We start from the raw sequence: 13,114 nt of genomic DNA, 5'->3' as shown, positions 1-13,114 counted from the left end.
GTCAATCCTAGAAGCTCACCTAGAGTGGGGCATGTCAATTCTAGAAGCTCACCTAGAGTGGGGCATGACAATCCTAGAAGCTCACCTAAAGTGGGGCATGACAATCCTAGAAGCTCACCTAGAGTGGGGCATGACAATCCTAGAAGATCACCTAGAGTGGGGCATGTCAATCCTAGAAGCTCACCTAGAGTGGGGCATGACAATCCTAGAAGATCACCTAGAGTGGGGCATGTCAATCCTAGAAGCTCACCTAGAGTGGGGCATGTCAATCCTAGATCACCTAGAGTGGGGCATGTCAATCCTAGAAGCTCACCTAGAGTGGGGCATGTCAATCCTAGAAGCTCACCTAGAGTGGGGCATGACAATCCTAGAAGCTCACCTAAAGTGGGGCATGACAATCCTAGAAGCTCACCTAGAGTGGGGCATGACAATCCTAGAAGATCACCTAGAGTGGGGCATGTCAATCCTAGAAGCTCACCTAGAGTGGGGGCATGACAATCCTAGAAGATCACCTAGAGTGGGGCATGTCAATCCTAGAAGCTCACCTAGAGTGGGGCATGTCAATCCTAGATCACCTAGAGTGGGGCATGTCAATCCTAGAAGCTCACCTAGAGGGGGGCATGTCAATCCTAGAAGATCACCTAGAGGGGGGCATGTCAATCCTAGAAACTCACCTAGAGTGGGACATGTCAGTGCTTTGATAATCTCTTCTCTTTATTTCTTTTCAGACAGTTCTAAACCTAGAGTGTACATTAAAGACCCAGTTTATATCAGACCTGTTTATGAAGATGTACAGCTTTCTGAAACTGCTCATTTTGACAAAGGTTTCGTAGATACAAAATGTATTTTTGATCTTCTTGGCTGTTGAGACGATTTTTGATCTGATGAAGGCTTGAAAATAAATCTTCCACCCCTGATAGTGGTAAAAGAATTCAAGAATAAATATTTGACTTGTTAAATCCAAAATTACGAACAAACTTTTAACAATTTTTTTGACCAAATAGAACATTAAAAAAAAACTGTTTTCGACAAGTTCTTAAATTGTTTAACTCTATATTGAAAGTAGTGAAAATGTACATTGAGAGCGTTACTTACCAATATTTTTCTTGAGGTAACGCTCTTGACCAACAATCCTCAAATGTGATTTGCTATCATTATCTTCCTCATCATCCTCCTCCTCCTCACTTTCTTCATCATCAAACGCTGTGTTAATTACTCCTGAGGGGGCCGGCCCCAAATGTCTTTTATTTTCTAAAGCCTGTAATTTCTTAGAGCCTCGCAATGAGGTACGTAGGAATTCATCCTCTGCACGCTGCCTTTTTTCTTCTTCTCTGCGTTTCTGTTAAGAAAACCAATTCGTTAGTCCGAAGTCGTGTAACATGATAATAGAAGCAAGAATTAATTAATATTTTTTTTGATCATCAAAGTTCAAGAAATAGAAATGATAAAAGTGTAAATCATTATTTCATCTAAGGTGTGAAGTCTTAGTGAGGGGTTGCAGTACAAGAACTATATAACCGTTACGGCTGCCTGGTTGTGTAGTTTGCGCGCTGGACAGTCGTTTGGACTTCTTATCCATGGTCCTGATTCAAAACCTGCCCACTCCCATCCCCCATCGTCCAGCGGGAGGCTAGGACTAGGAAGTATATTATCTTCAACTCTGAAGGAACATCCGAAACATGTCAAACATGTTACTAACAAAGTATAGGAAGCTACAACCCACCACATACGGTGTAACATAAAATGAATTCTATAATGAATAACTGTTTTTATATTTGTAGGTTTTAGCTAATAACAGTAGAATTAGTTTGTATTTTATACAAGTTTTGACACTGATTCACATGACTGACCTTAAGTTCCTCTTGGCATTTGTACTATATATTAGCTGCTTAACTTATCATGATGTGTACTGACCACATGACTGACCTTAAGTTCCTCTTGGTGTTTGTACTATATATTAGCTGCTTAACTTATCATGATGTGTACTGACCACATGACTGACCTTAAGTTCCTCTTGGTGTTTGTACTATATATTAGCTGCTTAACTTATCATGATGTGTACTGACCACATGACTGACCTTAAGTTCCTCTTGGTGTTTGTACTATATATTAGCTGCTTATAATTATCATGATTTGTACTGACCACATGACTGACCTTAAGTTCCTCTTGGAATTTGTACTATATATTAGCTGCTTAACTTATCATGATTGTACTGACCACATGACTGACCTTAAGCTCGTCTTGGTGTTTGTGTAAACGCTCCAGCTCTTGTGGCGTGGGTTGGTACTGCTGCTGTGCTTTAAATGACTGCTTAGAACTGGTAGCATAAATATTGTCTTCTTTTCCCTCATTGTTGTTGGCTTTTGACGGGGAGCTATTAGTGGACTTGATTGGACTGCCATGCTGGGGAGGGGGGTACCTGGGTGGAGATTTCACACTAGCCACAAAGTTTTCTGGGACATCAATGGCCATCTCTCGATGGGGGCCTGGGTCATCATAGTCAAAGGAGGTGTCCCTGCTGTCAAAACTAAGCTGCGCATGATTGTTGTAACCACTGCGCTGGCTGTGGAAGTCCTCACTCATATTTACAGAACCATTTTCAAGGTAGTCGCTAATTATGGGCACGTTGGAATCCCTATTATTTGACTTGCTACGTAATTGACCTGTATAAATGAACAAATTAAAAAAACACAAGTAACTGTAAGTAGTTTAAATGAATTTCATTTAGAAAGAAAAACATAAAGTTAGGAAATGAAACAATAATTAACTTTTAATACCAAAATATTAATAATTTATAGATAAAATAACCCTTCTAAATAATAATCTGATTAATAGTCCTATAAATTAAAGACATTTCTTCAAAGAAAAAGATAAAATTTATTAATTAGTATATTGGAAAGGAGGCAAAAGATAGGTCTAAACTAGGGTCTAGATGAAACTGTTTACATTCTCCGAAACCTACAAGTGGTCAGAGTGATTTTAAATGGCTGTAGAATGTATCCTTCTGTAAATCTTAATATTTTTCTTTTAAATTGTCTTTTTTTTTTACTTGAAATGTAAACATTTTTACTACTGACTCCTACATATAAAGATGCATTAGAAAGTTTCAAGTATCAGACCCATACCTTTGCCTTTGTTGTTAATTTCTTGATCAGAGAATCCATTCATCTCCAGCCATTCCCCACTATTGCCCCTACTGCCACCATTACTGATGACTGGGTCTCTGACGGGGGACAACTGATCATGGCTGTTTTTCTTTTTTTTCTCAACGGGCATGGAAGCTGTGGAACATGCAAATCATTTGTCACTGTTAATGAACAGCAGATTATTTTTATAACTGAGTCTTTGATCTTTCTCTTTAAAACTATTAGATCTAAATAGAGTAAATTTAAGTACCCCCCATTTTTAGATATGTATAGGGTAGATGATGTAAAGATCATCTTTTTCTATAGCCGATGGTTAACGGAGATTCACGTGGCCAGCACAACAACCAACAGCCTTTACTTTACCCAACTAATGTCAGGTACCCATCAGAATTGGGAGGACTAAAAAAAAATCTGGACATTCAAAGCCCCAGTCTTCACTGAGACTTAAGCCCAAGACCCGTTCAAGGATTTAGAAGCCAAGTGCTTTATCACTCAGCCCATTTATCACTCACGCCCATTTAAAAATAGAGTGTAAAACATTGACACATTCAGAAATGCTAGCAATCCTTTATGCTCTTAACATTCTCAATTTAGTTTCTAAATGAATCCCTTCATACTTAAAACTAACCATGTTATTACATACACTGACCACATTATTCAATCAAGACTTGTTTAAACATTATTACGCCATGAGTTGTTTACACATTATTCCATATGCATCTTGACATGTTTAAACATTACTCCATCAAGACATGTTTACACATTATTCCATCAAGACTTGCTTAACAGTTATTCCACCAAACATTCAACTCATTTTTATTTAAATAAATTGTAATGACTTTTTCACATTGATAATTTGATTGTCATTGATGTCTCGAAGAAATAAACAGAAACTGTGTTATTTGAAATAATTTTAAACTGAAAGTTTAACCATTTATTTCATTAAATTTTTTTCTTCAAAAAAAAAAAATAAAAAAATCACTGTTTTGAAATAGGACAAATTCATCTTTCAAAAAAATCAAAAACAGAAATACGAAACTATTGCCAATCTTGTCTCTTCATTTACTATCGGCTAATCACATTGATGTAAAACTAGAACTAAAAATCATCAGACAAAATTCCAAGATGGATAGACATTACTTTTTATTTTCTGTTAATGCTCTCCACCCAATGAGCCAAACAGCTCAGGAGGCTCTAAGTCTACGTAACTCCAATTAGAATTAGACAGTTTTAAAGCTACAAAAGCTTAGACTTACCTTATTTAAAACACTCTTCTACTAGGGAATTGTATATTAATTAACAGATTCCCGTCAAATGTCAATTTTTTTAAAGAAATAAAACAAGTTCCAAAGATCGTTTTATGTATAAATTGATTTTCTATTATTTCATATATTATTATATTTTATTATTATATTATACTTTATTATTTTTACAAATATGCTTTGAATCCAGTTTGTTGGATTGGGTCACTTAAATAAGTGTTTACTGTGCAGGACAAGTCATACAATTACCTGTAGTAGTGTTAAAACTTGTTTCCAACTGCAGGGGTGTACTCTCCACCTTACACTCTACAACAACCTGTGTTCTGCCTTTGTTGCTAGGGCTATTAGTTATATTGATACTTTCTTGGCTGATACTGTTGGAGGCAATGGTCATATCCACCGCACGCACGTCTTGGCCAGAAGTAAATAAGTCAAGCTTCCTCTTGGCCTCATCCTCGACAGCTATTATGTAGGCATCATGAATTTTGTCTATTTCAGCTGTGGGAAATAGACATGAAATTGGTAAAAATTTGTGGAGGGAAAAAGAAAAAAAATTATTTACATAAATTTTGAAAGTACAAGTTTGATTCATTAGATCATGTGCGGATACAAATAGGTCAGATACTTTTTAAGTTTAATTACTAATACTATAGGTCTTGTCAACTTAAATCTACAAATACAAAACTGAAATAAATGTAGCAAAATACTAGATATGATTGCTATTAAAGAATGAAAATATTTGTGTGTGCAGGAGTAGTTTTGTTGTAAACAGTCCAAAGAAAATATCTATTAATTGTATTTGCATTGTGATCAAGTTGATTCAGCAAAAACAGATTTCCTAAAGAGCCTTTAGAATATGCGATAATACCTGACTTCACTGATAAACTAGGCTTACAATAGTACTGATATCAACAAAAGATCATTTCATCTTTCAATATGTTAATAAAAAAAAGTTTCTAGATGTAAATGTTTTTAAAAGAAAAAGACTTATAAAGACTAACTCTAAATCACATCATGTTACAGTTCTTCCTAATAACACTAGAATACCAAAGTTTCACCAGTCTACATTTTATACAGCAGAAAGACAAGACACAAACTCAAGTTGACAGTAAGGATAAGAGAATGCTCCTGAGCTGTTCAAGAAAGTAATTAGAAAGTAGGCCACACTGTTCAACACACACACAGCATCCTTCACCTCACAGCAGGTAGTACACATTGTCCCCCTGCACAGCCTGTGTGTGTGTGTCTACATCAACACATGTACTCAATGTTTGCAGTGACATCACTCACAATTACTGCTTTGTTGACATGCAACAGATGCTGGCACAATGTCCACAACCTGACAACTACAATATCCTAACAAGATTCTGTCTAAGGGGGGCCAATACAAAGTTCACACAATGAACCAATTATTCTCAGTAAACTACATTACATTTGAAAGCATCACTTGAGTTCTATGCATAACTGTGTACTATTCACACTATATAAAAGTCCAGACTATTCACAACTATCATTTCCTTGATGTGTTGACTGTAAGGAAAAGGAGGAGGAGGAGGTGCATGCAGTCAATTTAAAACCAATTACCTGACCCCCCCCCCCATCCACCTGATGTGACCTACATTATCTTTTGTTAATTAAAACTCAACTGTTTGAAGCATGTGAAGAATACAGTTGTGATTCAGTGAAACAGTTTCTTAATAGTGCAAATAATTACCATACAACATAAATAGAGCAGGGTAGAATAGAATATATTAGTCATAAAGAGAATAGAGTATATAAGTCATAAAAAAGAATAGAGTATACTTAGTCATAAAAGAACATACTTCCTTATCCACATGAATACTAATGTAGGGGGGGGGGGGGGGAATGTGACATTGCAGCAGACATAACACATTGGCATACATACATTTACAATGTGTACTGGTTAGTTAAACACACTGGCATACATACATTTACAATGTGTACTGGTTAGTTAAACACACTGACTGCCTAGAAGACTTTGTTGTGATTGCTTCAAGCTAGTGGAATGAACAGAATGTCACAAGTAAATGGAAGCTGGTGGTGGTGGTGATAAGCCCTGGAGGGATGTTGTACATCACTGTCACAGAACAACATGAGAACATCAACAAATTATCAAAGGGTGACCTCAAAACTAACAAAAATTCAAATTAGCCAGCCTGGTAACTAGAGGTGTGGAGAACATATTCAATACAGCCTGCATGGTAACTAGAGGTGAGGAGATCATATTCAATACAGACTGCATGGTAACTAGAGGTGAGGAGAACATATTCAATACAGCCTGCATGGTAACTAGAGGTGAGGAGATCATATTCAATACAGCCTGCATGGTAACTAGAAGTGTGGAGAACATACTCAATACAGCCTGCATGGTAACTAGAGGTGTGGAGAACATATTCAATACAGCCTGCATGGTAACTAGAGTTGTGGAAAACATATTCAATACAGCCTGCATGGTAACTAGAGGTGTGGAAAACATATTCAATACAGCCTGCATGGTAACTAGAGGTGTGGAGAACATATTCAATACAGCCTGCATGGTAACTAGAGGTGAGGAGATCATATTCAATACAGCCTGCATGGTAACTAGAGGTGAGGAGATCATATTCAATTTAGCCTGCATGGTAACTAGAGGTGTGGAGAACATATTCAATACAGCCTGCATGGTAACTATAGGTGAGGAGATCATATTCAATTTAGCCTGCATGGCAACTAGAGGTGAGGAGATCATATTCAATACAGCCTGCATGGTAACTAGAGGTGTGGAGAACATACTCAATACAGCCTGTTATAGTCAACATTAAGAAATAGATGGACTGAGAAATATACTATAGTGCACCCTTTAAGTTATGCTAGGTTCACCATTAAAAAAACTGATCCAAAGAGATTGTTATATTAAAAAACATTATCTTACTCTGCAATGCTAGATAATCCTGGCCACAGTTTAAGTAAGGGGTACTGGAAAATTGCCTAGCCTAGAAAGAACATGTATCTAGGTAAATATGACTCACATTTTGAAAAAAAAAAAAAAAAAAAAAAGGTAATTCCAAATTGTATTCACAGACAAAAGAAAGGTAAAAGGACCAGGTGGAGCACCAGTAAGAAGCAGTGGTCTAGCTCACCTTAGACAAACAATACAAATGTTGTACAGTGGATCAATGTAGTTGCCTGGCTCACTAAACCTGCCAACCTGGCTAATGTTACTTTATGTGACAGGTCCTGTGTGTGTACAGAGGACAAACATCTATAATGGCTGTAGACCTAGAGACATATATTCAAGATGTGTCATAAGATTGTATACAGAGCGAGACAATATCCAGTAATACAGCTGACATCACTAGACAAGCCTGTAGTGTGCTGAAAGAGGTCACACTAATAGAGCAACAACCAGCCTAACCACTCTGTAAGTTCCTACAAGCTACCCCAATACAAATTGCACCCATGTTTTCTTTCTAAATAATGGTCTAGTATTTGGAAAGATACGTTGTATGACTCTGACGCAAGGTAACCCAAAAGAACTGGAAGACATGAAAGGCTACTAATAATACTATGAAGTATCTTGTCAGACCTGGAAATGATGCAAATTACAAACCATCCCAACAGATTCAACAAATAATTTTTTTGCCTCATAAAACTGGACACAACAGAATGAGACTACACATGTTCCAGAGTTTGCCCTTGTGGAGTATTGCCAGAGAATGCTGACCATATCTTATCTTATCTTATATAATACAGACGTTACTTCAAAAAAGAAGATGATTACGTCCTACGCGTCATGCATTTAGTCATGCATATTAACCAATGACTTAAATTCTGCCAAGTCACTGGTTTTCCTGGCTAGCTCAGGCAACCCATTCCATGCTCTAATAGCACTAGGGAAGAAGGAGTATTTGTACAAATTTGTCCTAGCATATGGGACGAGGAATGTGCCTTTATCTTTGTGTCTTTCAGAGTATTTTATTAAATTTTGTTTTTGTATTTGAAGATTATGGTTCAGTGTTTTATGTATGATTGCTACTTTACTTTTGAGCCTTCTGTCCTGAAGGCTTTCTAAATTTAGTGATTTTACTAAAGGTGTTACTCTAGTCAAATGTGAATATTCGTTTGTTATGAATCTCACTGCTCTATTTTGTGTCTGTTCCAGTTTCTTAATGTTTTCTTGAGTTGAGGGGTCCCAAACGGAGGATGCATATTCTATTATTGGCCTAACCAAGGTTAAGTAACATTTTAGTTTTATGTTCTTATTTGATTTATAGAAATTTCTTTTAATAAATCCTAATGCTTTGTTTGATTTTTTGTAGTTTCATCAATATGTGGATTCCATGATAGTTTTTCATTTATTATAACACCTAGGTATTTTGCGTTTTTAGTCTGTGATACTGGTTTGCCATGAATAAGATAAGTGGAATTAATTTGTTTTAGTTTTTTTGTTACTCTTAACAACTGACATTTTTCTGGGTGGAAAGACATGCTCCAATTTGATTCCCATTTCTGTAATTCATCTAATTCTCTTTGTAAAATATCTGTGTCTTGTGTTGTTTTTATTGTTCTATATATTATGCAATCATCTGCAAATAATCTGACTTTTGTTCCTGAACTAATGCAATTTGGTAAATCATTTATGTAAATTAAAAATAGTAGTGGACCCAAGACTGTACCTTGAGGTACACCTGAGTTTACTGTTATCGGTGTTGATTTAGAGCCATTTATTATTACAGTTTGTTCTCTCCCTATCAGAAAGTCTTTAATCCACTGATGCAGTGGACCATTAATGCCGAAATATTTTAATTTTTTAAGCAAACTATGGTGGTGAACTTTGTCAAAAGCCTTAGAAAAATCTAGTAAGATAGCATCTATTTGTTCACTATTATCTAAACCTTTTGAAAAATCATCAATTAGTCCTATTAGTTGTGTTTCACATGATCTATATTTCCTAAAGCCATGTTGGTATGGTGTGAGGACATTATGTTTGTCTAAGTGGTTTATGATGTTGCTACATATTATGTGTTCTAGGATTTTACATGTGATGCTGGTAAGTGATACTGGTCTGTAGTTCCCTGGGTCAGATTTTTCTCCTTTTTTAAATAGGGGGGTGACATTAGCTTCTTTCCAGTCCTTTGGTACTCTGCCCTGGTTAAGTGAAGCCTGAAAGAGTATTTTGAACACTGGGGCTAGCTCATTACTTAGTTCTTTGAGTAATCTAGCTGGAATACCATCAGGTCCAGAAGCTTTATTTGGTTTGGTGTTGGCTAATAGTTTTTGAATTCCATTTTCTTGTACTACTATATCTTCTATGTTGTCTACTTGGTTCAAATTCAGTAATATGTCTTTGTCTCCTGGGGCTGAGAATGCTGATGCAAAGTATTTGTTTAGAATGTTTGCTTTAGTTTCATTATCATTATGTATTATGTTATGTTCATCTTTTAATGGCGCTACGCCTGTTGTTTCCATTTTCTTAGACTTAATGTATGACCATAGGTTTTTGTTGTTATCTTTAGATATTACATTGTTTATGTATTCACTCTGCAGCTGTCTGCTTACTTTTTGGGTTAAGTGTTTAATTTTTATATACTTTTTGTAAACTCTTTCTGCATTAGTTTCTTTAAATTTTCTATAGAGGTTTTCCTTCTGTTTACAAAGCTTCTTTAGTCTATTATTAAACCAGCATTTATTTATTTTGTTTGATGTGTATTTAGTTGGTATATGATTTCCTATAATGCTTTTAAGTTGGTTTTTAATGAAATTCCAGAGGTCATCGACTGGTTGGTTAATGTCTTTTTCTAATAAGAATGTTTGTTGAAAGTTTAGTGCAGCTTGGTGTAGTTGTGTTAGGTTACATTTATTCCAGAGTAAGATTTTTCTTTTGGGTTTTGTATTGGCTACTGCTTTTATCTGACTGTGTATTTTTATGATCTCATGGTCTGATAGACCAGGGATAATTTCATAATCAACTACTAATCCAGGTCTGTTGGTTAAGAAGAGATCTAATGTGTTGTTTAATCTAGTTGGCTTTTTAATGATTTGATCTAAACTTAGGTTGTGTAAAGTTTCTATGAAAAGCTCATTTATGTCCTTAAGGTTTTGGTGTTTATCTATGGTTAGTGTTTTCCAATTTATATCAGGTAGGTTGAAATCACCCATAATCCAAAAAACTGCATTTTTATTTGTCTCTTTAAGTGTAGTAATCTGATTACATAGTTCCTGCATGTATTCTAAACTAGAATTTGGTGGTCTGTAAATGCTGCCTATTATTAGGGATGTTGAGGTGGTATTAATTTTACAAAATGTTGATTCTACATTTTTTGAGTTAGGTAAGGTAATTTCTTCTGCTATAAGAGTGTTTTTTATTGCTAAAAGAACTCCTCCATGATTATCAGCCCTATCTTTTCTAAAAATTTCATAATTACTATTGAAAATATCCTTCAAAGCAATATACTTTATTGAGAGACCTAAGATACTGGCACCAAAATACCCCTATAAAAGAACATTATACAGACAGGGCTGTAGGATCTACTAACCCCTGTCCAGTTTATCTCAAGATATAAGGCTTCTAATCTGAACTCTACAACATCGTGAGGAAGCAGAAGTCTGGCCTTGATCTGATGTTGACAATGTCTCTGTGACAAAGCCTACAACATTTACACTAAATCCATAAAAGAAAAAAAAAATAACAAAGAACAAATTGTTTTATTTGTGCTCTGACCACTAAACCTATGAATGAGGTACAACTGATTGGAGAAATCTATAGGAGGTATACAACATAAACAACTTTGATAAGAAATCAATCACCTAAATAATGTCAGTCAGCAGAAGAAATCCTTATGTAATCCATACTTGTCTGAGTAATGAAAATATTTAATCAATACCCCACATTACAAGTGACTTGTGCTTAGTGTTACTTCCACCAGACAGTACAGATATGTTGAACTAAATGGGCAGGCCTGAGTGTGTCACTAAGCAACCAGAGAATGCATACAGGATGTGAAATGTAAATCTACATTGTCAGCAACTCACATGATAATAATAAGTTCTGGTTGTATTTCTGGGATGGAGAGCAGTCAAGGGACACATGAATGAATTCCTCCTAAATCCTTGCCACTTTGCCACACACTGGAGAGAAGACCATTGTTTTCTATACTTTCTACTCCCAAGTGCATCTATTACTAGACCTAGAACTTGATATTTATAAAATATTTATGTATTTAATTGTTCAACTACAGATGCATCAACTTCTTCCTTTGAAGCATTGTCCCCAATTAAGCTGGTGTCAATAAGTGATCACAGGTTTAGTACACAGTTTACATGTAGACATCTTCCAGCAGTTCCTGTCTGGGTTAACTCAGTACACATTTGTGTCTAAATATCAACAATATTCATCTCTATCAAAACTTATCTAGGAAACCAACGATGGACACTTCTTTGTAGGACTAAGTTTCATGGGCCAGAAGCTGAGAATGCTTGAAGAAGACACCACCAGATAAGTTCAATGCAAACATCTCAAGTGAAAAACATTGAACCAGAGCAAACAAAACATCAAGAGAAAACTAGAGGAGATAGGAGAAATCATAAGGGAAGTTATCTATTTGCATGGGTATAGTAAAATAGACTCCTGGCAGACACATGCTATAAGACTATTGATCTTTTTGCTTGTATCACCTCCCCTTCTCCTCAGTCTACACCACCACACTCCCTCCCTTATCTCTCTAGCCTACACTCACTGACTAGTTGTTGTGTTGTCCACCATATTGAACAGAACTGATACAGCAACAGACATTCCTCCATACATATGATTTCCTATGTGAGTTTTATATTCCACATATTTCTTATCAGTAGATCTCAAGTTTTTTCCCCACTAAATAACTTTCTCTATATAAAAAAAATCAAATACTGGATGAATATAACAAAAAAAAAATAAAATAAAAATAAATAGTTGTTATTAGTATTGCTTCTTTAACATAACTAAAGCCTAAATTCTTTTTCCTTTTTGACCTAATTTTGTTCCCTTTTAATTTCTCAAAATACTTCCAAGTATCACTAGTCATCAAAGAATTCAGACCTTAAAAATAGAATTAATATAATCAAATGTGTGTCTTCTACTTCAATAAATTATTCCAAGATTAGGTACATCTACAAGGCTTTTTTTTTTGTTTGGCTGTCCAATACAACAACCAACAGGAAGACTGCAGGGAACTAGCTGTCAAGACAGAAGAATATTCCTTTAGAATAAATACTCTTGTAGGGTCAGGCATGCTTGAAGATTGAATGTTTGATCTTGTAACAATCTAAGCTGTTCTTCTGTTGACAGTTCTGTGCCAATTCTCAGACTGACTATCCCTAACACTCATCCCTACTTTGGTTATGCTTCAAGTTTCAAACAACAGGAATCTGGGGCCTGATTTTGTCCTCTTTGATCTGTCATCTATATAGATGCATCATTTATGATCTGTATTCTATGATCTATCATGCACTGTATGATATGATGATTGATATGACATCTAAATAAATTTGTTATTCGCCAACTGTCACCACCTAGTATGTGTCTAATCTTGTCATATGTTTAAAAAAATAACATTGTTGACATTGTTTATATGAGTATTTTGAATGATTCCCCTTGACTAAGGGAGCGAATGTTGGAATGTTATGTGTCATGTGTGTTAGAGTGTGTAAATAAATTCACTCATGAATCT

At 35.6% G+C, this 13,114-nt stretch overlaps 1 protein-coding gene across 7 annotated transcripts in view; it reads right to left on the bottom strand.

Annotated features, from left to right (window-relative positions):
- Nucleotides 1-13,114, bottom strand: part of LOC106069936 (protein PALS1-like) — a 47,670-nt gene that overhangs the window by 10,205 nt on the left and 24,351 nt on the right. For 6 of the 7 annotated variants that reach the window (XM_056022918.1, XM_056022921.1, XM_056022922.1 and 3 more), the window contains 5 exons: nt 4,659-4,907; nt 3,127-3,282; nt 2,231-2,664; nt 1,096-1,339; nt 777-913 (listed from right to left, as the gene is read on the bottom strand). In XM_056022918.1, coding sequence (XP_055878893.1) covers nt 777-913; nt 1,096-1,339; nt 2,231-2,664; nt 3,127-3,282; nt 4,659-4,907 — 1,220 coding nt within the window. Of the gene's footprint in view, nt 1-776; nt 914-1,095; nt 1,340-2,230; nt 2,665-3,126; nt 3,283-4,658; nt 4,908-5,410; nt 5,587-13,114 lie in introns of those variants that run through there. The other variant, XM_056022923.1, reaches the window with a different exon arrangement.

This window comes from Biomphalaria glabrata, chromosome 3 (genome assembly GCF_947242115.1).
Source record: "Biomphalaria glabrata chromosome 3, xgBioGlab47.1, whole genome shotgun sequence".
Taxonomy (NCBI): Eukaryota; Metazoa; Mollusca; class Gastropoda; family Planorbidae; genus Biomphalaria; species Biomphalaria glabrata.
This window is presented reverse-complemented; position numbering and strand designations above follow the sequence as displayed.